The sequence below is a fragment of the Heterodontus francisci genome, chromosome 3 (assembly GCF_036365525.1).
Source record: "Heterodontus francisci isolate sHetFra1 chromosome 3, sHetFra1.hap1, whole genome shotgun sequence".
Lineage (NCBI taxonomy): Eukaryota > Metazoa > Chordata > Chondrichthyes > Heterodontiformes > Heterodontidae > Heterodontus > Heterodontus francisci.
The window spans coordinates 41,066,039-41,093,718 of NC_090373.1; the positions used below are offsets into that span (position 1 = coordinate 41,066,039).

The window sequence follows — 27,680 nt, forward strand, 5'->3', positions numbered from 1 at the left end:
GGGTAATGAGGACTCGTCAGCTATTCCAACTACTATACGGTCCCTGATCAACTCAGACTTCGGTTATCTGTACTCACAGCCCTCAGCCAATCTGTACAATTTATTAATGAAAGCATCCACAGATTTGCCTATCCTCTGGATCCTATTTTTAAACTTCACCCTTTCTAGGATCTTATTGCTTCTTACCTGAAGATATTTATCAAAAGCTTCATTGATGCCTTGTCTCATGATCATATCATCAGCTATTTCACCCATGGAGTATAGTAAAGTATTTACTTGCTCTGCTTCAGATTTGGTATGTAACTGCGAAGCTATTCAAAATCTTAAAAATCTTGTTCTCCAGATTGACCAATTCCGTACCTGACTGGTCCCTTTTAAACTCTGGAAGTTTTCAGGCATTGTATATTTTGAATCCACCCTGTGCTAAACTCTTTAGGGTTTTCTCTACTTAGTTAAAAAAAATTTAGATACCTTAATGGGGGTGTTCCCACTCTTCTTGGAGGTTTCCTGCTCTTTTCGTGAATTTCCTATGCTTTCTTGAGATTTCCCACTCCTTATCCGTGTTCCTGTGCTTTCGCTCTGCGGTGTGCTTGTGTACTGGCTACTGACTCCAGACCCGCCTTCACAAAGGATCGACTCTTTTTTCCCGTCTCACCTGCCCAGTGCGCCGTTAATAATAATGCACCTTTCTAAAGGTTTTTTCCCCAATCACCGACTGTCACTCAATAATGTGACTCACAGCCCAATCACTAGACCTAGTTTGTTCTCACCGACTATCACGCTTCTGTGGTGCAGCCTGAATGCCTGGTGGCTGACGCACTGACTCTTTGTGTCTTTTCATCATCTATGGAGCAACTCTGGAGATCTTTGAAGCCTCTCCTTGAGATCTGCAGTCTTTTGGCACTACTGCACCATGTTAGGCTTCTCAAAACTTCTGGGTGTGTTCACCTTTGTGATATATGGCAGCCATCATTTACCATTTTGTATGGCACCCACCACTGTTCACCATGTTGTACATCGCTGTAACTATGTTGTATGTTGTTGGTAGCATAGTTATAGTGTTCTTCACAAAGGTCTCAGAGTCTTTGGATGGCTGAACATCAACTCTTTATTTACGCTCTCCATTAGGATCTCTAGCTAGCACTTTTCATGGTGCTTCTAGCTCCTTCCAAGCCTACTGGCCATGTGACTATTACAACATAATCACTACAGTGGGAGGGGTTACTCTCATTACCTCAAACATTAATCCTTTCAGACCCTTATACTTGAAAGGATCATGTAAAAAAAACAAAAATAAACCTTCCAATCCTCTGAAGCAAAAGGCTAGACAGGCAAGAAATTAGAAACCTAAGCAAACTATACAAAGTTGGGTATGAGGACAAACACAGGATAATTAACACACAAGCTGACAAGATCTTGGAGGTTTGTTATTTTCTATCAGGGAAGGTACTAAAAATATCCATGCAACATCAAACATGCATCACAACTGACCCGTTACTCCTGATATTAGTGGAAAAAAATTCTATATAGGCTGAAAATAAGGTAAGAAAAGAACATAATAGCCAACAGTCGACATGGTTTTAGAAGGGGTAGATCTTGCTTGACCAGCCTCAGTGTTTTTTGAAGAGTAATGTCACATATGTTGGTATAAAGCTAGGTGATGTTATGCAACTTGACATTCAAAAGAACTTTGATTAAATGCCATATTAGAGAATTCTTTATAACATATGGTCAGTGGCTACCAAGGGTAAAATATAGATGAGTATTTATAACAGCCTAAATGGGAGGAATCAGAGGATAGTTGTAAGGGATGCTAGGTCACCATGGAATGAAGTGTTGAGTCTGGTGCTCCGGATGTCTTTCTGACCACCGTCCTGTTCCTGGTGTAGATTTATGATCTGGAATCATAGTAGTCAAATTCACAAGATGGCACAAGGCTAAAGGGAACCGTGAGTTCATAAGAGGAAATGGTATTTTAAAGAGATATTAAATATATTATAATATAAGATATTAAAAGCTGGAATTAATGGTGACCATGAAACCATTCTCAATTGTTGTAAAAACCTATCTGGTTCACTAATGTCCTTTAGGGAAGGAAATCTGCCATCCTTACCTGGTCTGGCCTACATGTGATTCCAGACCCACAACAAAGTGGTTGACTCTTAACTGCCCTCTGAAGTGGCCGAGCAAGCCACTTAGTTCAAGGGCAATTAGGAATGGGGAACAAATGCTGGCCTTGCCAGCGATGCCTGAATCCCATGAAAGAATAAAAAAAAGTGCTTAATAAGATCATAAAGGTCTATCAGGATAAATGTAAGGTATTGCGCAATGAAAATAAAAAATTGCATCCGGTAAATGGGATAGAACTTGGCAAGGAGAAAGTTGAGAGCACTTAGATGCATCACTCACCATATCTGAACAAAGTGAGGCAACAAAAAACAAAAAAATAGGGCCCTGGGTTATATTGGCAGTTGCATGCAAATTGTTATGACTGAGGCACTTCTCCACAGGTCACAACATATATTTAAAGTTTCCCACTTACCAATATGGTCAGTCATATACACTACTTATCTAAGAATATAAAACACACTAACCAAGTTTTTATAATGAATAACAAAATTATCAGTTTGTTATAAAATAAGTCTTAACCAGTAATGAAGTAAAGCATAAAAACACAGGTTGACATTTTAAAGTTCCCTTTTTACTTTAGCCCCTCACAATCACACACACACAGTTAACCAGAAAAAATAAAAGGGATTTTTGTTCAGAGCTCTGTTACAGACAAAAAAACACTTGAGCTCAATACTTGCTCATCATTGAAGAAACAGCAGATGAGATATGTTGTGTTCCAACACTGGCATACACTCTGGCCTCCGAGTATGCATAGACGGGTCACTGGGATATTTTAGAACAGTTCTTTTCAGGCATTGCTGAGAGTTAATTTAGAAGGCTTTTCTTCAAAGATACGAGACAAGATGAGCTAACACAGTGGACTTTTGAGGGAATTTTGGAAATGTGCTGGAAAGCTGAGCTGGGTTGTGGTCTTCTCTCCTTCCTTGGGAATTCTCTTCTCTCCTTGCAAGTTCTCTCTACCTTTCTATTTCTTCTCCTCTTCATCTTGGAAGTTTTCTTCTCCAGCTCCAAACAATTCAAAAGAGCAACCGGAAACAGAAAGTCCACCTCCTGACCTGTCACTTCTCTGCACACATCTTCCCCAGTTACCAGCGTTGCTGTTCTATTTTTAACGAGTCAAGTGACAACAAGTAACTATTGTTGCCAAATCAGTCCTCTTGATTACCCTCTTGGAAAAAAACTGGTCCAACATTTCTTCAGTTTGACAATGAATTCCTCAAAAAAATATATTTAATGAAACAGAAGCACTTTCATAACAAAATTCAAAAAGCTCATGCTGAAGTGGTACAATACAAAAGCCTGGGCAGACCACACATACAGCACACATACAGATTTGCTCACAGCAACATAAGGGTACAATCCGGTTATTGTGAAGAACAATGAAGTTGATTTCCATTACTGGAAGAAGAGCTGTATGTGGTTAACCTAGAGGTTCAAATTTTACCACGGCACGTTGTAAAACTGAATTCAATAAATCTGGTACTCTGGGCAGATGTCAGAAATTGACCATGAAAGAAGAGAAATTTTCCTTAAAATCCAATCAGTTGGGTCCTAATGTCCTGCAGGCGACCTGTCTGATTTCAGTTGTCTCTCAATAGCTACTGAAGTGGCCTCGCCAGCTCCTTAGTTTTTAGCACAATTGCTTCAATAATGCAGCCCCATCACTGCCTTCTAAAGGGCATCAAGGGATGGGTAATAAATGTTGTCTTGACAGCATCACCTATATGCCAAGAACAAATAAAAATAACTCGGGCTTTTCAGCTTTGGTGGTATATCTGGTAGAAGACTTTTCAGAGGTATGCAAAGTACTGAATGGAGTAATCAACTGAAATTAATACTTTCAGGATACATTAATGCAGCAGGACAGAAGAGTACAGGTGTAGCATTTTTGATGGGAATATTTCTAACAGATAAACAGAAGTTGTTCAATAAATGATATGGGTTACCGGGAACAGTGATTGAGTCCAAGGCATTGAATATTAGGGTGCTAATTTTGGAAAGACAAGAGCAAATGGTCACTGCTTAATTATTCTAATTAAGAAAATAAATATCTCGTAATGACAAAACAAAATTTTTTCCCTGTACCATATCTAGTCATCATGGACTCGGTCCCACCTATTGAATTACCTGGAAACAGCCCTGCAGAAATGCTCCCTGATCCTGACTCCAGAATATTCATCCAACCTCACATCTTAGAGTCTCAAGGCAGTTAACATCTTAGAGTGTAGGTACTTCTAGTATGCTATACTTTGTTAAGTCACAATCGACGAAAGTATATTGTGCAGAAGATACAACCATGGTTAACACTGTTATGTACATACACTTGTCATGCCCAGGAAAGACATGTCTTATTCATAACTTTAAACAAGGACTGTATTCAGCATAGAATCTCCTGGAACTGAATTTTCTTCTTAAATGAGCAACAATGGACATTAAAATGCTGAATAAGGTGGCTGCCAAGGATCAGATGACTTCTACAATTTCGGCTCAGACTCAGAAGTATCTCAAGCATCTGGAAAGTTCCTAATTGAATACTCATGGGTGGAGTGCCTCGCTTGGATGGGCAAACCAAGACAAAACCATTTGTAAAATTCTCACTTCTTATTGTTTGTGATCTGACCCAAAACAAATATCTGTGGACTCTTAGACTCACTGTCTCCGAGCTCGAAACTTAACAACAGTTGTGAGAAAACTATCAAATCATAAGTAGGTGCAAATGGCCACCAACCATCCCCACTGTGTAGCAATGGCTTCAACCTTCAAATAATTCTGGGTGGACAACAGAAGTATTGACCAGGTGGCCACCTGACCGAAACTCATCACAATCAATGTATCTTATTACTCTAAGCATCAGGGAGAAATTAGGGAGTTTTCAAACAGCTGGAGAGACAGTAACAAAGGCAAAACACCTATGCCTTAAAACCGGAGACCGCAACATCCTAACGTCTCCAAGCCTATTCCTTTTCAAGTTCACTATTACAGAAAACCTACCTTCTGGTAATGAGACTACAGGCAACTAACCTCCTGACCTGTTGAAACCCACCTCTTGGAGGGAATCCTGCAATGACTACAATATAGGACTCTGGCTATTGAATCCACCCAACTACACTGCAGGAGGGAAAACGCCTTCTTTACCAGGTCCGCAAGGTATGCCTTTTTCTCAGGACAAGCAAAAATCACATGAATTATGTACTAGCCCTTAGTTTGTAATTGGCAAAAGTGCACTATCTTCTTAAACGGCTTTCTTTCTCGAGTGTGTGCATGTGTGTGTGTTGGGAAAGTGACGTAGTGTTAAACTTCTGTGATGACCGTGCAAATAAAGATAATCTTCTTTACTTAAACCCACAAAAAGCATGCGGCTGGTTATTCAAAATGACCGTACATTCAGGGGTTAAGAAACACACACATCTTTGTTGTCAAAAACACACTCATTATGGACAGCAAAGGGACAGGAACTGGGGTTACAGTTCTCCCTCAATTTTGTCCATAACACGAGGAAATTATGCAGAGTTTTTCTTAATGTGACTTCAGTGGGAGAACTGTGGAAACAGCCTGAGCTTCTGCTAATGAACTGCCACAGTTACAGTGGGAGCTTGCGAGAAGCTCATGGAATTTCAGAGCAAATTTATGGTTAATGCTGACTGAAAGCTTCCCAATGAGCTAACAACCAGCTCCATTAGCTGGTATATCCATATGGATTGCTGTGACATAGGCACATGTAAACAGGCTTTCTGCCATTCTTTCACCAAAGTTACGATGGAGGAGTGGGACTGGCTGCAGGGAAAAACTGGAGACAGAATCTGTTTCTGTAAATTGCCTATGGGAAATGCCAGTGAAAATAAAATAAGAGTTAAAGGGGGGATATTTAATTCCGAAGAAGGATAGGTTGGAGATGCGTCAAAGGTAAAAAAATGTAAATTTCAAATCTGACCCTAACCCACCTCCAAATTCCAGTTTTAATAGAGATGGGTCAGGGAGTCAGTGACCAAGCCGCTCACAGGAGGCAGGTCTGTCTGTGAAATCTTTTAAGGAGGCTGTGTGCCTACATTTTAACATGACTTATTTTTATCCCGTTCTGGCTGGGTTTCCTGGAGTTGTGGAATTCTGGCAGTTAAAAGGAGGCAGGAAGGACCGGATTGATGAGGTAAGTGGATTTATAGCACTGCTTGTGGCCCAGGAGAAAGAATGTTTTCTCTAGGCCCAACAAGCAAACCTCATTATACATCACACAACTGGCTGACACCCTGTAATTTCCATCTCCTCCCACTACTCCCCATCTCTGACTACCCCAACCCCACCCCCCCCCCCCATGAATGGCTACGCAATGGGCATTTGCTCTCTGGCTACTTTCCCAGTGCCAGGCAGGCAGTCTGTCAATCAGGCTGTCTGTGGGCAGGAAACTTGCTGGACAAATTTTAAAGACATCCTGCAGTTAATTCCTGCATGACATCCAGGAAGTCTATGGTTCCTTATTTCCTTCTGCCCTCATCACAGCCCTGAGTATGTACTTGGGCCTATTTACATCTACTTGTGAGGTGACCCTGGTTCAGTCATAGAATGGTGCATCATATCACCTATCAGGTTGCTGATAGGTGGGGGATTCTGATGAGGTTATCTTTAGGGCAAGGGATTTGCATGGCATGTTATCCTGTAACTAATCTCACAAAATTCCTACACATACCTTGTGCATGATTTGTAGCCTGAATATCTCAAATTTGTATAAAAATCCCACAGACACCAAAAATGCAAATATATGGGTGGATTTGAGTGTAATATCGCGCTTTCTCCAGTTACTCAGCATAATAATGAAACTATCATAGATTCCCTGATATTAAAAATGCTCATGGGGCTTAAAAATCTGTCATAATTCTATTTCTGGGTTCAGCCTCTTGACACTTCCACTAGCCTGAGGACAAAATCTGGCCCAAATATAACCTGAGTCCTCTATGTGCAGGTTTGATTAACATCGAGGAGATAAAATTAAACTTTAGCAGAGAAACAAAATAGGTGGGAGCAGATTGACCACCCATTGAAGTCAATGGAAATGAAAATTGGGTGGGATGATCCACTACCACTTGTTTTGTAAACCCCACTAAAATTGAATTTTACCCCCATCTAATTTGCTCCAACAATTGTTTAGTCGACACATCTTACATTTTAATCAGCTGCAATGTGACTTTTACTTACTGTCAATTTTCTTTCAAGAAGTACACATCATACTCAACAGTTTCTTTCAAAAGTTTTTGCTTTCTGAGTATTAAACTGAGTTTAGGTGATGTTGGGAATGCTGGACATGAACAGGGAATAAAACAATCAATCTATTTTACCAACAGATTTAAGATATTACATACCTAATACTGCAATATCACAAGTTCAATGTTGTCAGTTTATTTGTTATAGGCACATAGTGTTCTTCTGCTATTGTGATTCACCCACACTGAATAATCTACCACACTAGTCTGTTTTTTTTTTCAATAATGTTTAACAAATGTAAAAATGAAAGATTTGCATCAAAGCTCATTCTGTGCTGTACCTGTACATATTGGAGGATCAGGTTGCCAGAAGAATCTATTGTCCAGCTGCACACACATGATTTTTGCAGTTCCTTGCAACTGATAACCTGGGTCACACTGGAAAGTCACAGTATCTCCGGGCTCTCTGCTGTCCCCACTTCTCGTTCCGTTCTGAGGAACTCCAGCATCATTGCAGGTCGTGGCTGTTGAAGCTGTATGAAGAAAAGATGTATTTTTTTTTTAACAGAACAAATATTAACCTGCCAACCTTACTTTTGTCTGGGCTATAAGTTGCTTTATTTCCACAACAACATGGTTGACTCTTAACTGCCTTCTGAAGTGGCCATAGCAAGACACACCAAATGCAGTGAATATTGGATAATCGGGTAGTGGAAGCAAATGCCCATAAGAACACTTGCCTGATTTCTGCTTCAATTAATTTAAATGGAAGGGATATTGGATGGATTCTTTATGGACATATGCTCGAAGACAGCCAATTTTCCTATATTCAGCACGCCCAGCCGATCAAGTGAACCTTGGCAGAGATCCACGGCAACTCACTTCCCTCCCTCTTTATACGATTGATTTAATTTCAATTCCATGTTCTACCCTCTCCCAAACAGACTGAGCATTGATTATCCAACATTATGTTACAGTACTTCAGGCAACATCAGGAATGTAATTTATGATAAATTAAAGAAACAAAAGTTGCTAAACAATTCAAACCAGAAAGGAGGAAATTTTATCCTGGCAGCAGGGGTCTCGACATCCAGAAAAGCGAGGCTACTATCCTCGCCTAACCTCGTCTCTGGAAGGCTCACAGATTCTCGTGCCAATCAGGCATTTAAGTGGATACTGGCAGGCCTTCCACTGGATCAAGGACCCTGTCACCAGAAGCCCCACCCTTGGAGAGCTGCTGGCCAATCAGAGGCTGGCAGCTGCAGCATCACCGCGTAGGCGGTGGCTATTGCAGGAGGAACACCTACCGGAGGCCAAGGAGCATTGCTGGATCCAGGCCTCAGGTAGGTCAGGGCGGGAGAGGTCTCAAAGGGTGGGGGGATGAGGGGGAGGTTAGCAGCAAGTGCGGGGGTTGCTATCAGTGGGCCCTCCCCCCCACCTTCCGAATGCTAACATTGCATCTTTTAGTGGTGCTTACTGCTGCAAGTAGCACTAGTGTCAACTGATTCACTTTAGCTTACTGCTGTCTGCCTCAGTGCAGCCATCACTGTCACAAACCAGTGAGGTAAATGGCCTGTCCTAATTCTGAGTTATTTCCTGCTTTGTCAATTATATAACCCAGGAGTTTATTTTTAAAGGGGCTTAGGGAAAATGATGCACCATTAGAAGAATCATACCTATTTTCTCCACAGTCACTATTAAGGTTTGAGCTACTTTAATCAGCATTTTCTCATCCAATGACTTGATAACAGCCTCCAATAGGAGGACCCAGTCTCCCATCGTCTGAAACTGTTATTAAATCAGGACTCTGCGTTTCGACCATTTTGAATCACAACCAGACTGCCAAATACAGCTGGAAAATTCTTTAAAAATAAACAAGTGCAAATTCTCTAATTAAGTCAATGACATTATCTGCAAGTGACACAAGGCAACTTGTGCCATCATATATTGTCATGAACATGTGCTATGCCAAATGATGACTTTTTCAATACATTGATTACAAACGTGAATTAAACTTTAAAATGAAAGCAGGAGACAAAGACTTTAAAAAAGAAAGCAGGAGACAAAACAACTGATAAAAGGATCTCTGCTAGCAGCTAAAATCACCACCACAATTTGCATCTAAATACTCTACATCCCAATGTATTGAGGTGGAGACGTAGGTCTGGTAAAATCTCCAACTAGAACAATGGCTTGAGCTATTTGAATGAGCTACCTGCCTTGCCTAACAAGACATTCAAGGCCATCTTGGAATATTAACACTGGTAAAGACGAACCACTCAAAGGTTAAACACTGAAACAATGGGACCCGAGAGAGATTAGAATTCCTCGGACTTGATCTAATTAAAGTAAAAAAGAGAGAATGCACTGGGACATCATGTGACAGACCCTCCATCTGGGTGACTGACCTTTCATCAGAACACAGACCTGAAACATTAACTCTGCTTCTCTCTCCACAGATGCTGCCAGCCCTGCTGAGTATTTCAAGCACTTTCTGTTGTCATTTAGAAAAACATGGTTTAATTGAGGGTAGTCAGCATGGATGTGTTAAGGGAAGGCTGTGTTTGACTAATGTGATTGAATTTTTTGAGCAGTTAACGAAGAGGGTCGATGAGGGTAATGCTTTTGACAAGATCCCATCTGGCAGACTTTTCTTAAAAGTAAAAGACCATGGGGTCAAGGGCAAGTGGCAAATTGGATTCAAATTGGCTCATTGGCAGGAAACAATGGGAAATGGTTGATGGGTGTTTTGTGACTGGAGGCTGTTTCCAGTGGAGTTCCGCAGGGCTCAGTACCAGGTCCCTTGCTTTTTGTGGTACGAATCAATAATTTAGACATAAATATAGGGAGCATGACTAAGAAGTTTGCAGATGACACAAAAATTGGTTGTGTAGTTGATACTGAGGAAGAAAACTGTAGACTGCGGGAATATATCAATGGACTGGTCAAGTGGGCAAAAAAAGTCCAAATGGAATTCAATCCAGAGAAGTGCAGTAATGCATTTAGGGAGGACAAACAAGGCAAGGGAATACGCAATAAAAGGTGGGATACTGAAAAGTGTAGAGGAACAGAGGGACCTTGGAGTGCATTTCCACAGATCCATGAAGGTAGCAAGATAGGCAGATAGGGTGGTTAAGAAGGAATATGGGTTATTTCCCTTTAATAGCCGAAGCTTTGAATATAAGAGCAGGGAGCTTACTCTCGAACTGTATAGAACACTAGTTAGACCGTAGCCAGAGTACTACGTAGAGTTCTGGTCAGCACATTACAGGAAGGATGTGATCGCACTGGAGAGAGTACGGAGAAGATTTACGAGGAGAATTTTAGCTATGAGGAAAGATTGGATAGACTGAGGTTGTTTTCTTTAGAACAGAGGAGGCAGAGGTGTGATTTAATTGAGGTGTATAAAATTATGAGGGGCCTAGATAGAGTTCATAGGAAGGACCTATTTCCCTTAGCAGAGAGGTCAATAACCAGGGGGCATCGGTATAACGTAATTGGTGGAGGGATTAGAGGGGAATTGAGGAGTATTTATTTTACCCAGAGGGTGGTGGGAGTCTGGAACTCACTTATGAAAAGGTGTTAGAGGCAGAAACCCTCATAATATTTGAATTTAGAAGTCCTTGAATGTGCACTTGAAGTGCTGTAACCTATAGGGCTACAGACCAAGAGCTGGAAAGTGAGATTAGGCTGATAGACCAAATGGCCTCCTTTCATGCTGTAAATATTTTAATTTTTTTGATTCCCAGGCAAAATTCTCTTAGGTCTTTATACTGCAGGAGGTTTTTTAATGTCTTTAGGAGCAACTGATTTCCCACCTCCTGTTTTCAATGAACTTTAAAATGGCAAGTTGAACCTCCAAAAGATGGATGGGAAATGGACAGGGTCTGTGCTGCATTCCCAACATGCTCTCACTCGCCACCATGATTACTAACGGCAGTGTCACATCCTGATATGGTTATTGGAATGCACACACCATTTTAACTGCGGATTGGACAATAGATTTTATTATTTTCTTTCCTTTGTGCACCATCCAAGAACAATAATTTGGTACCCATGGGGATGAGGGAAGGAAAGAGGAATTATTAAAACATATGTACATTTGTTACAATTGGGCTGTATTTTATCAGTCTCCCCCTCCCCCAACGGCCACCCTTCCCGAGATAGATTCGGAGGCAGTGTCCCATAGAATTGCGATGGGAGGCAGGGGACAGAGGGCCTGTCGCCTCCTCACTGCAACGCAGTTTTGTCAGAGGTGGGACAAGCTGATGATGGCCTTTCCACCCAGAGGCCAATTGAGGCCCTTAAGTGGCCGATTAATGGCCACAAGAGCCTCTTCCTGCCACTGCTAGGATTTAACTGGTGGGGGAGGGGGGGGATGTGCCTCCACCACAGCAGGTGGTCAGACAGGCCCCTGTGACCCTGCCTCACTTACCTGAGGTCCAGGTCTCCAGTGCTGGGCCTGGTTCCAAGGCTTCTGTAGTACTAGCAGTGCCCACCGCTCCCAGTAACACTGCCGATACTGCTGAGCTTCCAGCCCCCTGATTGACCGGCAGCTCTTGCAGGTGGGATCCCTGTCTTTAAAGGGACTGGGATCCCAGTGCAGGACTGTTAATTGGCCCAGTACCGCAGAATCACTCTAGGGGGTGTCCCTCTGGCTGAGGCGGCACTCACCCCATCTTTTTGGCCCAGTGCCTGGAACCCCGCCATGGGCACAAAATTCAGACCAATATTTGTTACTTTTCAAATTTAAAAAATCTTTTGTTTCCCACTTCCATTAAATCCCTGCTTCCTGAAAGTTCATAAATAACCTATACTAAAGATGTTTCCAGAGATTTACATTCTTACAAACATGTATCACCACTTATGTTTGAAGATTAACAAAATCACATTCTTGGAACATTAGCAGATAAATGCTGAACAAGCACAATTTCAATATGGTATTAAGCCATTTAAAATAACTGGGTTCCTACCTGTGTTAAAATAACAGACAAGAAAATCATACGAACATGAGTGTTTGTCCAACAATTTCAAAAACACTAATTTCCAAGGTTGCAATGACTTCCAGCAACTGACTTCCATAAATATGTACAAAGGAACATCAGAACACAAAAGAAACAGAGAAAGGCCTTTGGGCTCTATGTGTGTTTGGGATAGAAATGCAATATTGTACTAATGTGCCTCTTGGCTTGCCATAGTCATGTGACCTCTATCATGAGGCACTCACTGCAGGCAGCCATGACAAGTTCAGTTCAATAAAGACACTGTACAAGCAAGACTGTTGTTGTCCTGTGAGCTTGGAACATGGTGTCAGAGTGGAGCTGAGATGGAGTATTGAAAAGGGCTGTATAGAAGCACAGCTACTAAAAGAGGAACACAGGAACATTCAGAGCTTCTAAAAGCTGCTAAAAGCCATAACAAGCCACAAAAAAGGAACAAAGAAACAGGCCACAGCTGAAAGACACAATGGCAGCAAATTTTTGTCTCCGTGCGCCAGTCGAAATGGAAGGTGATACAAAGCAGAACTGGCAGTTTTTACACTCACAATGGCAAAATTACGAAATTGCAACAGATTTAATCAACAAACCAGAGCAGCTACAAGTAGCTACACTTTTATCACTGTTGAGGAGAGACTGCTACAAAATGTACTCCACCCTAAATCTCTCCGAAGAACAAAAAAAAGACAGCAGAAATTTTGAAAGTCTTGAAAGCATACTTTGAACCCCAAGTAAACGTAACTTATGAACAGTATGCGTTCAATATTAGAGTGCATTTACATCCTGTGAATTTGTGCAGCTAAACAACGATCTAATTAAAGACAGGATTGTATTAAGCATAAGACAGTGCATATCTACTGAGCAGAAACTTATTCTCAGGAAAGCAATCGACATGAGCAGCAGCACTGAAGTTGCAAATCAGCAGCTAGACCATACTCATGGCAGAACAGACCAGGCCTTGCATTATGCTGAGAGACATTTCCGGCCGAAAGGGCAGAAAGATAACGGACAAAGGGAAGGATGTAAATACTGAGGAGGACATCACACAAAGGAAAAGAAGGCATGTCCAGCATGGGGAAAGCAATGATTTCACTGCAAGAAGCCAAATTATTTTGCACACGAGTGTTTGGCTAGAAGGAAGCACAACAAGCAGGTACAGATGGCCACTGGAGAGATATCAGCTGAAGATTCTGACGAATCACGATACACTCCCATGCAACAGGTTGGTTCAGTCAGGTCAATAAGTGATAAATGGTTTGCGACTGTTGGAATGATGACTGCAGAAAGAGAATATCAAGTCAACATAAAGTGTCAGTTAGACACCTGTGTGTCTTGCAACATCATGACCTTCACAGACCTGTGCATAGTAGCTCAACATGGCGATCCAAAAATGAAGCTCTCAGAAGTAAGGTTGAGTCTATATGATGGCATCATACCAGTGCCAGGAGGACAAATCACTCTGACAGCCCAATGCAATGACAAGAATGAAGATCTGGAGTTCCAGATCACAGACAACAAGCAAAAGCCACTCATCTCAGTCGGAGCAAATCTAAAGCTTGGATTGGTAACATTCAACGTGCAAAAAGAGATTTGCAAGGTGTTGCAGCACACGAAGGCAACAGATCCTAGAGGAGTACAACAATGTGTTTACAACTTTAAGATTTCTTCCTGGAGAATATCATCACGAAGTAGATGAGAGGGTGAGGCCAATTCAGCATCTGCCGAGTAAAGTTCCAACTGCCCTCAAGACCAGCCTGAAAGACAAGTTAGAAAAACTGGAAAAGTGAGTAATCAAGAAAGTGACAACCCCTCCCTTCCCTTCTTTGGCCTCCTTATCTCAAGAGACAATGGATAAGCGCCTGGAGGTGGTCAGTGGTTTGTGAAGCAGCGCCTGGAGTGGCTATAAAGGCCAATTCTAGAGTGACAGGCTCTTCCACAGGTGCTGCAGAGAAATTTGTTTGTCGGGGCTGTTACACAGTTGGCTCTCCCCTTGCGCCTCTGTCTTTTTTCCTGCCAACTACTAAGTCTCTTCGACTCGCCACACTTTAGCCCCGCCTGTATGGCTGCCCACCAGCTCTGGCGGACGCTGGCAACTGACTCCCACGACTTGTGATCAATGTCACAGGATTTCATGTCGCGTTTGCAGACGTCTTTAAAGCGGAGACATGGACGGCCGGTGGGTCTGATACCAGTGGCGAGCTCGCTGCACAATGTGTCTTTGGGGATCCTGCCATCTTCCATGCGGCTCACATGGCCAAGCCATCTCAAGCGCCGCTGACTCAGTAGTGTGTATATGCTGGGGATGTTGGCCGCCTCGAGGACTTCTGTGTTGGAGATACGGTCCTGCCACCTGATGCCAAGTATTCTCCGGAGGCAGCGAAGATGGAATGAATTGAGACGTCGCTCTTGGCTGACATACGTTGTCCAGGCCTCGCTGCCATAGAGCAAGGTACTGAGGACACAGACCTGATACACTCGGACTTTTGTGTTCCGTGTCAGTGCGCCATTTTCCCACACTCTCTTGACCAGTCTGGACATAGCAGTGGAAGTCTTTCCCATGCGCTTGTTAATTTCTGCATCTAGAGACAGGTTACTGGTGATAGTTGAGCCTAGGTAGGTGAACTCTTGAACCACTTCCAGAGCGTGGTCGCCAATATTGATGGATGGAGCATTTCTGACGTCCTGCCCCATGATGTTCGTTTTCTTGAGGCTGATGGTTAGGCCAAATTCATTGCAGGCAGCCGCAAACCTGTCGATGAGACTCTGCAGGCACTCTTCAGTGTGAGATGTTAAAGCAGCATCGTCAGCAAAGAGGAGTTCCCTGATGAGGACTTTCCGTACTTTGGACTTCGCTCTAAGATGGGAAAGGTTGAGCAACCTACCCCCTGATCTTGTGTGGAGGAAAATTCCTTCTTCAGAGGACTTGAACGCATGTGAAAGCAGCGGGGAGAAGAAAATCCCAAAAAGTGTGGATGCGAGAACACAGCCCTGTTTCACGCCACACATGATAGGAAAGGGCTCTGATGAGGAGCCACCATGTTGAATTGTGCCTTTCATACTGTCATGGAATGAGGTGATGATACTTAGTAGCTTTGGTGGGCATCTAATCTTTTCTAGTAGTCTGAAGAGACCACGTCTGCTAACGAGGTCAAAGGCTTTGGTGAGATCAATGAAAGCAATGTAGAGGGGCATCTGTTGTTCACGCATTTCTCCTGTATCTGATGAAGGGAGAACAGCATGTCAACGGTCGATCTCTCTGCATGAAAGCCACATTGTGCCTCAGGGTAGAAGCTAAAGATCAGTTCTACAAGGAACTCCTTAGCATCATTAGCAGCATCCCCAACACCGAACACCTATTCCTGCTGGGGGACTTTAATGCCAGGGTTGGGACCGACCATGACTCATGGCCCTCCTGCCTTGGGCGCTATGGCGTTGGAAGGATGAATGAGAACGGGCAGAGACTGCTTGAGTTGTGTACCTATCATAACCTCTGCAGCACCAACTCGTTCTTTCACACTAAACCCTGTCACCAGGTTTCATGGAGGTACCCAAGATCGCGTCGTTGGCACCAGCGAGACCTCATTGGCACAAGGCGAGCCGCCTTAAACAGTGTTCAAATCACACGCAGCTTCCACAGTATGGACTGCGACACCGACCACTCCCTGGTGTGCAGCAAGGTTAGACTCAGACCAAAGAAGTTGCATCATTCCAAGCAGAAGGGCCACCCGCGCATCAACACAAGCAGAATTTCTCACCCACAGCTGTTACAAAAATTTCTAAATTCACTTGTAACAGCCCTTCAAAACACTCCCACAGGGGATGCTGAGACCAAGTGGGCCCACATCAGAGATGCCATCTATGAGTCAGCTTTGACCACCTATGGCAAAAGTGCGAAGAGAAATGCAGACTGGTTTGAATCTCATAAAGAAGAGCTGGAACCTGTCATAGCCACTAAGCTCATTACACTGTTGAACTACAAGAAAGCCCCCAGCAATTTAACATCCGCAGCACTTAAAGCAGCCAGAAGCACTGCACAAAGAACAGCCAGGCGCTGCGCAAATGACTACTGGCAACACCTATGAAGTCATATTCAGCTGGCCTCAGACACCGGAAACATCAGAGGAATGGATGATGGCATTAAGAGAGCTCTTGGGCCAACCATCAAGAAGATCGCCCCCCCCAAATCTAAATCAGGGGACATAATCCCTGACCAACGCAAACAAATGGACCGCTGGGTTGAGCACTACCTAGGACTGTACTCCAGGGAGAATGTTGTCACTGAGACTGCCCTCAATGCAGCCCAGCCTCTACCAGTCATGGATGAGCTGGACATACAGCCAACCAAATCGGAACTCAGTGATGCCATTGATTCTCTAGCCAGCGGAAAAGCCCCTGGGAAGGACAGCATGACCCCTGAAATAATCAAGAGTGCCAAGCCTGCTATACTCTCAGCACCACATGAACTGCTATGCCTGTGCTGGGATGAGGGAGCAGTACCTCAGGACATGCGCGATGCCAATATCATCACCCTCTATAAAAACAAAAGTGACCGCGGTGACTGCAACAACTACCGTGGAATCTCCCTGCTCAGCATCGTGGGGAAAGTCTTTGCTCGAGTCGCTCAAAACAGGCTCCAGAAGCTGGCCAAGCGCGTCTACCCTGGGGCACAATGTGGCTTTCTTGCAGAGAGATCGACCGTTGACATGCTGTTCTCCCTTCGTCAGATACAGGAGAAATGCCGTGAACAACAGATGCCCCTCTGACAACCCCTACAGAATGGATTATCAGCATGGTGGAAGTGAAACAACCTGGAAAGCTGAGAGTATGCATTGACCCAAAGGATCTAAATAAAGCTCTTAAGAGATCTCACTACCCATGCCAACCATCGAAGGAATTTTGCCACAACTTGCAAAAGTCTTCACTACCCTAGATGCGAAGGATGGTTACTGGCAAGTAAAGCTGGATGAAAGCAGCAGCTTTCTGACTACATTCTGGAAACCATTCAGGAGATACAGATGGTTGCGCATGCCGTTTGGCATTTCCACGACTCCAGAGGAGTATCTACGCAGATCACATGAGATAGTTAGTGATCTTCCCAGAGTGGAAGCTATAGTGGATGATCTGCTAGTTTATGGATGCAGAGACACAATGGAAGAAGCCATTGCTAATCAAAATCTAGTGCTACTGTAAGAAAGAGCTCGCCAGATGAACCTGAAGCTGAGCAAGAAAACATTGCAATTAAATATGCCTGAAGTCAAGTACCGAGGTCATGTACTTCCAGCAAAAAGTCTTCGCCTGGATCCTGAAAAGGTGAGAGCGGTAGCGGCAATGTGGCGACTAGCAGTGCAACAATTAGTTGGAATCGTCAACTATTTAACAAAATTCTTGTCCAATTTCGCATCGGAGTGTAAACGTTTACGCCAACTCACTGCCAAGGATGTGCAGTGGTATTGGGGCGCAGAACAAGAAGCAGCATTCACTAAAATCAAGCAACTAGTGATGGCAACGCCAATGCTGAAATACTATGACGTAAATGATGAAACCACCCTGCAGTGCAACGCCAGCGAGACAGGAGTTGAAGCAACCTTAATGCAGCACAAACAACTAGTTGCATTTGCATCCAGGGAATCAACAGAAATGGAACAACACTATGCTCCGATTGAGAAAGAGTGTCTGTCTTTGCTTTTGAACATTTTCATCAATACCTACTTCGAAGAGACAAAGTGGCAATCGAGTCTGACCACAAGCCACTTCAAAGCATTTTCCTCAAGCCCCTACTATCTGCTCCAAAGTGTCTGCAAAGAATGTTATTCTGGTTACAGAGATATCATCTGGACGTGGCATACAAGCAAGGGAGAAAGATGTACATCGCTGACATGCTGTAGAGAGCAGCACTCTCTATGAAGAAAGTAGAGGATGCTATGACAGAGTGTGAAATCTTCTAGATCCAATGTAAAGCTGCAGCTTGACATGCTCTGGAAGTCATCAATCCAGGAGAGACATTAATCTGACTGACAAGCGCTTTGCTCAAATCAAGTGAACTACACAACAAGATGCAACCCTTCAAGTGTTGCAAGAAGTAGTAGTGATGAAAGGATGGCCTGAAAGCATCAAGGACACTCCTGTGGTCACAACAGTGTATTGGGCATACAGAGATGAATTGACAGCCCAAGATGGCATCTTGTACAAAGGAAATCGAGTCATTATCCTTAAGGCATTGAGACGACAAATGCTAAAGCGCATCTATGCAAGCCACCAAAGAACTGAGTCGAGTCTGAGGAAGGCAAAAGAGGTGCTCTACTGGGCAAACATGAGCAAGGAATTCAAAGACCACATCAGCCAGTGCAGTGTATGTAACGAGTGCCAAGCTCAGCAAGCTAAAGAGCCGCTGATGACACATGACATCCCAGACAGATGAAGCTGGGAGTAGATCTCTTCGCTCTTGCAGGAACTGATTATCATGTCACATAGACTACTATTCTGACAACTGAGAGATAGACCAGTTGACCTCAACAACTACCGGTGAGATTGTAGAATGCCTGAAAACACACCGATCGTTATGGCATTCCAGACATTGTGATGAGTGACAATGGCCCTCAGTTTATGAATGAAGAATTCAGCCGCTTCATAAAGGATTGGGAAATGCAACACCATACATCATCTCCACACTATCCCCAGTCAAATGGAAAGGCTGAGGCGGCAGTGAAAATCACCAAAGGAATCATAAAGAAAGCGAGCAAATCCAGCACAGATATATACGAGACAATCCTCAAGTGGAGAAACACATCTAATGAAGGCATGGAAAGTAGTCTAGTACAAACACTAATGTCATGCTACACCCCAGCTACTCTTCCAATAGCAAAAAAGTTACTGGAGCCGGAAGTAGTAACAGTCACGAGTGACAAAATCAAGGTGAAACAGCAGAAAGCCAAATTTCATTTTGACAAAACTGTCAAACCACTGCCAGAATTGAGCATTGGCGAGCCAGTCAGGGTAAAAACCTTCAATGCTATCAACAAGAGTCAACCCAAGTGGTAATTTGGGACCTGCGTAGAGCAGTTGTCACCTCGACAGTATGCCTTGCAAGTGAACGACCAGATAGACCATCGCAACCGCAGGCACAACTGGAGAAGCTGTTCCTTCATTGCAGGTGGCCGATCAGGAAGATGTGAACTCACCATCTGCACAGACCACAGATCAACTATCAGTCCCAGAGGTCCACAGCACCCCAACAACGAAAATGGAACAACAGTTACCATGGCAACAACAAATGACACTGGAATGTCACTCCACGGAAAAGGAAAATCACCTAGATTAACAGCCAATGACAATGCGCACGTGCGCCATTAAGAGACTGGCACGATTTAATAACTACATGTGCAACCCATGTTCAGAGACTGACAAGAATAACAAACTGCTGATGCATGAGAACAGTTGTGTGCATAGTGGGGAACTTGGGAAACTTACAGTGTAATTGATAATGCATGCAATTTTTTTTGGTTTTTTGTATGAAAGAGGGATGTTTGGGATGGAAATGCAATACTGTACCAATGTGCCTCCTGGCTTGCCACAGTCATGTGACCTGTACCATGAGGCACTCACTGCAGGCAGCCATGACAAGTTCAGTTCAATAAAGACACAGGACAAGCAAGACTATAGTCTTGTGAGCTCCGAACAATATGCACATCTCTTTACAAACAATCTCAATTGCATTGACTGGATTTCTCACCATATCTTTCAATCCATTCTCCCTCCAGAAACATATTCAGTTGCCTCTTGAAGCCATTCAAACTATTGCCTTCAATAACCTTCACTGGCAACTGATTTCACTAATTTTGTAAGGTAAAAAATTTCTGCCTGAATGTACTTCTTGCTCTGAATTTCCTGTTTTTTAAGCCATATTTCTGAATATCTGAGTCCTTTGCCATGGGTAAAAGTTTGCCTGGACCAACCTTCACAAGTGGAAACAGAGCACACACATGATGATTACATTATGAAATTATGTCTAGTAGGTCTTGTGTAAGTGTAGTAAACCAAGTGAAAAATTTTGCAGCATCTTGGGAGAGAGAACCAGAGTTATTGTTTCAGATCGATGAGCCTTCATCAGAACACTAATGAAGTCTTCTGATGAAGGGTCACTGACCACTACATGTGAACTCTGTTTCACTCTCTACAGATGCTGCCAGACCTGAGTGTTTCCAACATTTTCTGTTTTTATTTCAGATTCCCAGCATCCACCGCATTTTGATTTTGCAACTGAAAAATTGTTTCATTACAGTCGCAATGGAGTTTAATGTGGTTATACCTCTATAATAAGAAAGTGCCTCGACAAAACATTAGCTGTAACCTGTCTTAACAGAATTGTTCAGTTTTACAACTGTCAATTGCTGTCCTCCAGATGTAATTTTAATTTCTTACCATTTAACCAATTCGCTGCTCACAGTGTGGTCTCCTCTACATTGGGGAGACCAAGCGCAGACTGGGTGACCGCTTTGCGGAACATCTCCGCTCAGTCCGCAAGCAGGACCCTGAGCTTCCGGTTGCTTGCCATTTCAACACTCCCCCCTGCTCTCATGCTCACATCTCTGTCCTGGGATTGCTGCAGTGTTCCAGTGAACATCAACGCAAGCTCGAGGAACAGCATCTCATCTACCGATTAGGCACACTGCAGCCTGCCGGTCTGAACATTGAGTTCAATAATTTCAGAGCATGACAGCCCCCCACTTTACTTTCATTTTTAGTTATTTTTTCTTCCTTTTTTTTTTTTGGCATTCCTTTTTACATTTTTTACAATCTTTTTTTTTATTTATTTCAGTTCATCTTAGTTTGTTCAGTTTGCTCACCCACTGTTTTTTTCAGGTTGTTTTTCTTCAGGTTTGCACTTGCTGATGTTCAATATTCAGTATATTCACACCTAATCTGTACTAATGCTTTGTCTTTCAACACACCATTAACATATTGTTTGCCTTTGCTCCGTGACCTTTTGGTCAGCTATGTGGCCTGGTCCAATCTGCACCTTCTCCTTTGTTATCTCTTGCCCAACCCCCACCTCACTTGTTTATAATCTGTGACTTTTCTAATATTTGTCAGTTCCGAAGAAGGGTCACTGACCCGAAACGTTAACTCTGCTTCTCTTTCCACAGATGCTGCCAGACCTGCTGAGTGAATCCAGCATTTCTTGTTTTTGTTTCAGATTTCCAGCATCCGCAGTATTTTGCTTTTATGTTGTATAATTTTGTTTTGTCAGTTTTATTTCAGATGATCCCCCATCAATGTCTGCACAATTATGTACAGTTGTGAATAGTTTGGCACAGCCACAAACTAGAGTGTGGCTGATACATGAAATATTTTCAGTTGCAAGTTACTTTTCTTATTTAGAATTATTAAACATCAACGTTCTTTACTCAATGGCACTTATAACACATAGGGCCACAAACTTCAAGTTGTTTTGTTTTGTCAGGCTGCTAGTTTTGCACCTTTAAGCTACTTTAGTAAACTGTAGGTCTTCAATATGGGTAATGTGAAATGAGTGTATACTCTGTGCTATTTCAGTTATCTTGAAATATTGTTTTTAAAAAAAGACTGTACAAATGAAAGTTCTAAGCAACACAAGGAAGACTGCAGCTTGGATGTACAAGTACTCTTACATTTTCTAAGGTAAGATCTTGGATGTCTTTTACCAGTTCCAAGCCCATGAAGGGGCTACTGTCACTGAAAGTAATTATAGATCTATATGGCTGTACTTTGGAAGACAGTTTCTAATGTAACTACACTGCAGGGAGGTCCACTGTTGATTCGAAAATTATACTTTACATGGCCAGAAATCTGCCTGAGGGACAATACCTTTTAAAACTCAAAGCTTCAGGTGGATGTGGTGAGGCAATCAATATCAAGAGCATATTAGGATCTCAAGGGGAAAGAGAGGCTACCTTTCCTTCAAATTAATTTCTTTTCAATTAAATATGGCAATTGAAATGTTCATTATTTTTGAAACATGATACTTTTCTTGTGTCAGGTTAATTATTCAATTCTTCAATACTTGGCATTTTGTATTTTTCATTTAATCCCTCTCATTTTTCTCTACTTTTGTTTTCCGTCCCCATAATATTGCTGCACTATTCGTTGGTGCTAATATCCATTCAGTAATCAAGTGACTATTTCTTAAGCATGAGCATAGACAGCAAAAGCTAGCTGTTTGATCACAAGAAACATCATGCCCAAGGCCAATTCTATCACCGTACACAAGAGCATTCGCAACGTGGGCTAACCAGGGGAATTTACCTTCTTGCTAGTCCACTGATAGTAAGGTAAGTTGTGTTGCTCCACACACAGTCCTGTCAGCACAGCAAACCTGGGGCCTATGTTGTATGGCTCTTTCTTGGTGAGGCTTTGTGCTTAAAGTGAGATATGTCAGTGCTGTGGATGCAATATATTTATTATACCATACATTCTCCCCTCTCCCACTACTTTGCATATTATCTACTACCATTTTCCAAAAATGATTTAGCAAGTCAGCCTAATCTTAACATGGTAAGTGTAGGAGATGCAAACAATTCAGCAAAATTCAGCCATTGGATTGTTTTCTCCAGTCACACCGTAAGTGATCTCAGTTTTTACTATTAGTATTTGGGATCTCCTTATAACATGACTACCCAGAAATACCTTGCACAAAAAGTCTAAAAGATTCCATTCAAATATTAATTTATATCATCAATTATTTAAGCATTAGATAGTTAATTGTTGAAGTACATTTATTATGTAACCATGACTCACATTCAATTCTGAATTGGATTAGACATTATTTTAATCAGAAATAGTTTGGCAACATGAAACAACATTGTACACAGAAATGAAAGAAGAACCAATGATATTTCTTTGTACTGAAAATTTAGCGCACATTGTGATGTTCAACTATTCCACTTTCATTCATGACTTTTCATCTGAAATTTACATTTCATTCATTTGAAAGCACTATTATTAAAGGTCATTATTTCAACCTTTCCTTGTAAAATAGTCGAACATAATTTTGCCTCAGCAGGTTTAAATCCAAACACGTTTTTCAAAACTCAGATTCTGATGAAGATATTCCTTTCATGAATTAAAAATGCAGGGCCAGGATTAAATAATGAAAATAAATGCTTTCTTTGATCAGGACTGTGCTGGGGACGGGATGCTTAAAATGCAAATGAAGATTGCATGCACCTAAACAAAAACTCCAAATCATTCTACTGTAAATTATACCTTTGGATAGTATAACACTTGGTTAGCATAATTTTGTTATTAAAAGGTTCATCTGCAACAGTTGGTCTCTGTCATATTATACTTCAGATTTAAAGAAACACTAAAAACAGCAGCACTCAGCTAAAATAGTTTATTTTATCTTCAATTAATTGTTTAATTTCAGACTGCCCTCATTTGATTCGATTCTTACTTATCTAATAGTAGTAGCAAAAGCATCTCAAACAATAGCTTCTCTTCTTGTCCCTGCACTCTCAGCTCAAGAGTATGGTAAGAAGTTGCTGAGAAATCTAATTGTGCCCAAAATCTGTCAGGCCTGAGCCTGTTCATGTTGGTACATGAAGAACATGGAATTAGTGGTGGCATCTTATTGTAATAAGTCAGATGTGCAGTCAGCTCTATGCACATCACTGCTTGGCAGCAGGGAGACTTCAGGAAAGCCACATGTGGAAAACTGGCTGCGAGGTTCAGAGACAGCACTTAAGCTCTATCCTTGTTGAATTTCTTCAAACATTTTCCATTTCTTCCCTTTACAATTGGACTTTCAATATAACTGTGTTAAAAGTTCAAACATTCAAAACACAGTTCTTTACATTCATTACATAGCTCCATTAAAAATAATGCTTAATCATCATCACTGCTTTCACATAACAATGAAATAAGTGTATCAATTTGCTAAGCAAGTATGTGAATGAATAAATGACCTTTAGCTTTTCACACACTGTTACCCAGCTGGTACATGTTCTATTTTCTACTTGATTTGTTCATGTTTGTAAAAGGTCAGCAGGCTGACAATCTTCTAAATTCTTCTTTTTTCCTTTTCATTGATCAATGCATATTTACCCATGGGGCAAAGAACTTCTTTCCAAATAAACAGATTGCTTCAACAAAGAAGTAAAAAATATTCACAAAGATAGTTTATTTGAATTTTTGATAGTGATTGACATTGGCTCCTGGTCCAACTACGCCTCAAATTTAAAATTCTCATCCCTGCTTTGAAATCCCTCCATGACTTCGCCCCTCCCTACTTCTGTAACCTCCTACAGCCCTACAGCCCCTGAGATATCTGTGCTCTTCCATTCTGGCCTCATGCGCATCCCTGATTTTAATCACTCCACCACTGGTGGCCATACCTTCTGCTGTCTAGGCCCTAAATTCTGTAATTACCTCCCTAAATCTCTCTGCCTTTCTCATTTCCTTGAAAATGCTCCTTAAAATCTACCTCTAATGATGCTTTTGGTCATCTGTCCTGTAGCTCGGTGTCAAATGTTATTTGCTAATGCCACTTTGAAGTGCCTTGGGACATTTTACTGGTTGGCATCCTTCCATCTACAAAAGATGCTGGATACGCAGCAAAGAATCCATTTTGGTGGGGTGTCTTTCCTTGCACCTTTGTTGATAGAGTGGATGGGAAGGGCCTATTTACCTTAGCAGAGGGGTCAGAGACTAAAGGCATAGATTTAAAGTGACTGGTAGGAGGATTAGAGGGGACATGAATTTTTCTTTTCACCCAGAAGGTGGTGGGGACTCTGGAACTCACTGCCTGAAAGGGCGGTAGAGGCACTAAGTCTCATCTCATTGCAAAGGGGCCTGCAGCATGGACTTGATGGGCTAAATGGCCTCCCTCTGTGCTGTAAATGACTCTGTGACAATATGTCCACCTGAAGTGCCAAAGCCAGCAGGGCTACGGACAAAATGCTGGGAAGTGGGATTAGGCTGTTCTTTTTTTCTGGGGCAGTGCAGACACAATGGGCCAAGTGGCCTCTTTCTGTGCCATAAACTTTCTATGATTCTATGATGGCTGTGAAGGTCAATCCTTGAAATGTAGGTTCTGCCGCTTCTTATGAAGCAGCCAACTGATGCTGTGAGCTGTTGTCTTTGACATTGGCGCCTGTTGCCAAGCTACAGGAGCAACTGCTCGTCGTGGTAGTGCACACCAATCCACAGGATGTGCCATCTTTTCTCTTTTTCACCAGCTAGTGACTCCCAGGTGCGATAGATGACATTTAGGGCCTCCACGTCAGGCTTGCAAGCATCTTTGAAGCCCCATTGGTCGTCTGGCCCCGGCTACCTCACCATATGGAAGGTCCTTGGGTATACGACAGTCTTCTATCCTGCGGATGTGTCTGATCAACCAAAACCGCCTCTGTTTGATTATTGCCAACACATTTGGGAGCTCTGCCATGGACGACTGCCACATTTGTGATTTTGTCCTGCCAGGATATACCTATAATGTGCCACAGACAGCGAAGATAGAAATTATTGAGCTTCTTTTCCTGGTAACTGTAAGTCACCCATGTTTCGCAGCCATACAGCAAGGTGCTGAGAACACAGGCCTTATAAACCAGCAGCTTGGTCCTAAGGATCAGCCTGGTGTTATCCCATGCATATGTCGCAAGTCGGCCATAGGTGGTAGCTGCTTTCCCTATGCGTGTATCGAGCTCTGCATCAAGAGACAGATTGTCTGTTACCATGGACCCAAGGTAGCAGAATTTAGTAACCACTTCCAGTGGGGTGTTAATAGTGTGATCAGCAGTGGAGGTGCAACAACTTGTCTCATGACCACAGTTTTCTTGATGCTTGCAGTCAAGGAGAACAAGTTACAGACATGGGAGAGACTTCGTAGCTGAGTTTCCGTATGAGCGACTGGCACAGTATCATCAGTGTAGAGGAGTTCTCTGATCAGGACGCAATGTGTTTTTGTCCTTGCTTTCAGCCTTGATAGATTGTAGAGCTTGCCGTCTGACCGAGTGTACAAGTAGACTCCTTCCATATCTGCAGAGAAGGAGAAGGTCAGGAGCATGGAGAAGAAGATGTCAAACAGAGTGGAGGCCAGGACACTGCCCCATTTCACTCCAATTTTCAATCCAAAACTGTCAGAAGTGGAAGATCAAACTGTACAGTGCAGTACATATTTTTTTAAATTCATTCATGGGATGTAGGCATCATTGGCCAGGCCAGCATTTATTGCCCATCCCTAATTGCCCTTGAGAAGGTGGTGGTGAGCTGCCTTCTTCAACCGCTACAGTCCATGTGGGGTAGGTACACCCACAGAGCTGTTAGGAAAGGAGTTCCAGGATTTTGACCCAGCAACAGTGAAGGAACGGTGATACAGTTCCAAGTCAGGATGGTGTGTGACTTGGAGGGGAATTTGCAGGTAGTGGTGTTCCCATGTATTTGCTGCCCTTGTCCTTCTAGTTGGTAGAGGTCATGGGTTTGGAAGGTGCTATCTAAGGAGCCTTGGTGCATTGCTGCAGTGCATCTTGTAGATAGTACACACTGCTGCCACTGTGCGTCGGTGGTGGAGGGAGTGAATGTTTGTAGATGGGGTGCCAATCAAGCGGGCTGCTTTGTCCTGGATGGTGTCGAGCTTCTTGAGTGTTGTTGGAGCTGCACCCATCCAGGCAAGTGGAGAGTATTCCATCACACTCCTGACTTGTGCCTTGTAGATGGTGGACAGGCTTTGGAGAGTCAGGAGGTGAGTTACTCGCCTTAGGATTCCTAGCCTCTGACCTGCCCTTGTAGCCACGGTATTTATACAGCTACTCCAGTTCAGTTTCTGGTCAATGGTAACTCCTAGGATGTTGATAGTGGGGGATTCAGCGATGGTAATGCCGTTGAATGTCAAGGGGAGATGGCTAGATTCTCTCTTGTTGGAGATGGTCACTGCCTGGCACTTGTGTGGCACGAATGTTACTTGCCACTTATCAGTCCAAGCCTGGATATTGTCCAAGTCTTGCTTCATTTCTACACGGACTGCTTCAGTATCTGAGGAGTCACGAATGGTGATGAACATTGTGCAATCATCAGCAAACATCCCCACTTCTGACCTTATGATTGAAGGAAGGTCATTGATGAAGCAGCTGAAGATGGTTGGGCCTAGGACACTACCCTGAGGAACTCCTGCAGTGATGTCCTGGAGCTCAGATGATTGACCTCCAACAACCACAACCATCTTCCTTTGTGCTAGGTATGACTCCAGCCAGCTGCGGGTTTCCCCCCTGATTCCCATTGACCTAAGTTTTGCTCGGGCTCCTTGATGCCATACTCAGTCAAATGCTGCCTTGATGTCAAGGGCAGTCACTCTCACCTCACCTCTTGAGTTCAGCTCTTTTGTCCA

At 42.8% G+C, this 27,680-nt stretch overlaps 1 protein-coding gene across 3 annotated transcripts in view; it reads right to left on the minus strand.

Moving 5' to 3' along the window:
• Positions 1–27,680, minus strand: part of LOC137355859 (CUB and sushi domain-containing protein 1-like) — a 1,186,508-nt gene that overhangs the window by 614,500 nt on the left and 544,328 nt on the right. For all 3 annotated transcript variants that reach the window (XM_068021465.1, XM_068021474.1, XM_068021456.1), the window contains exon 22: positions 7,667–7,858. In XM_068021465.1, coding sequence (XP_067877566.1) covers positions 7,667–7,858 — 192 coding nt within the window. The remainder of the gene's footprint in view (positions 1–7,666; positions 7,859–27,680) is intronic.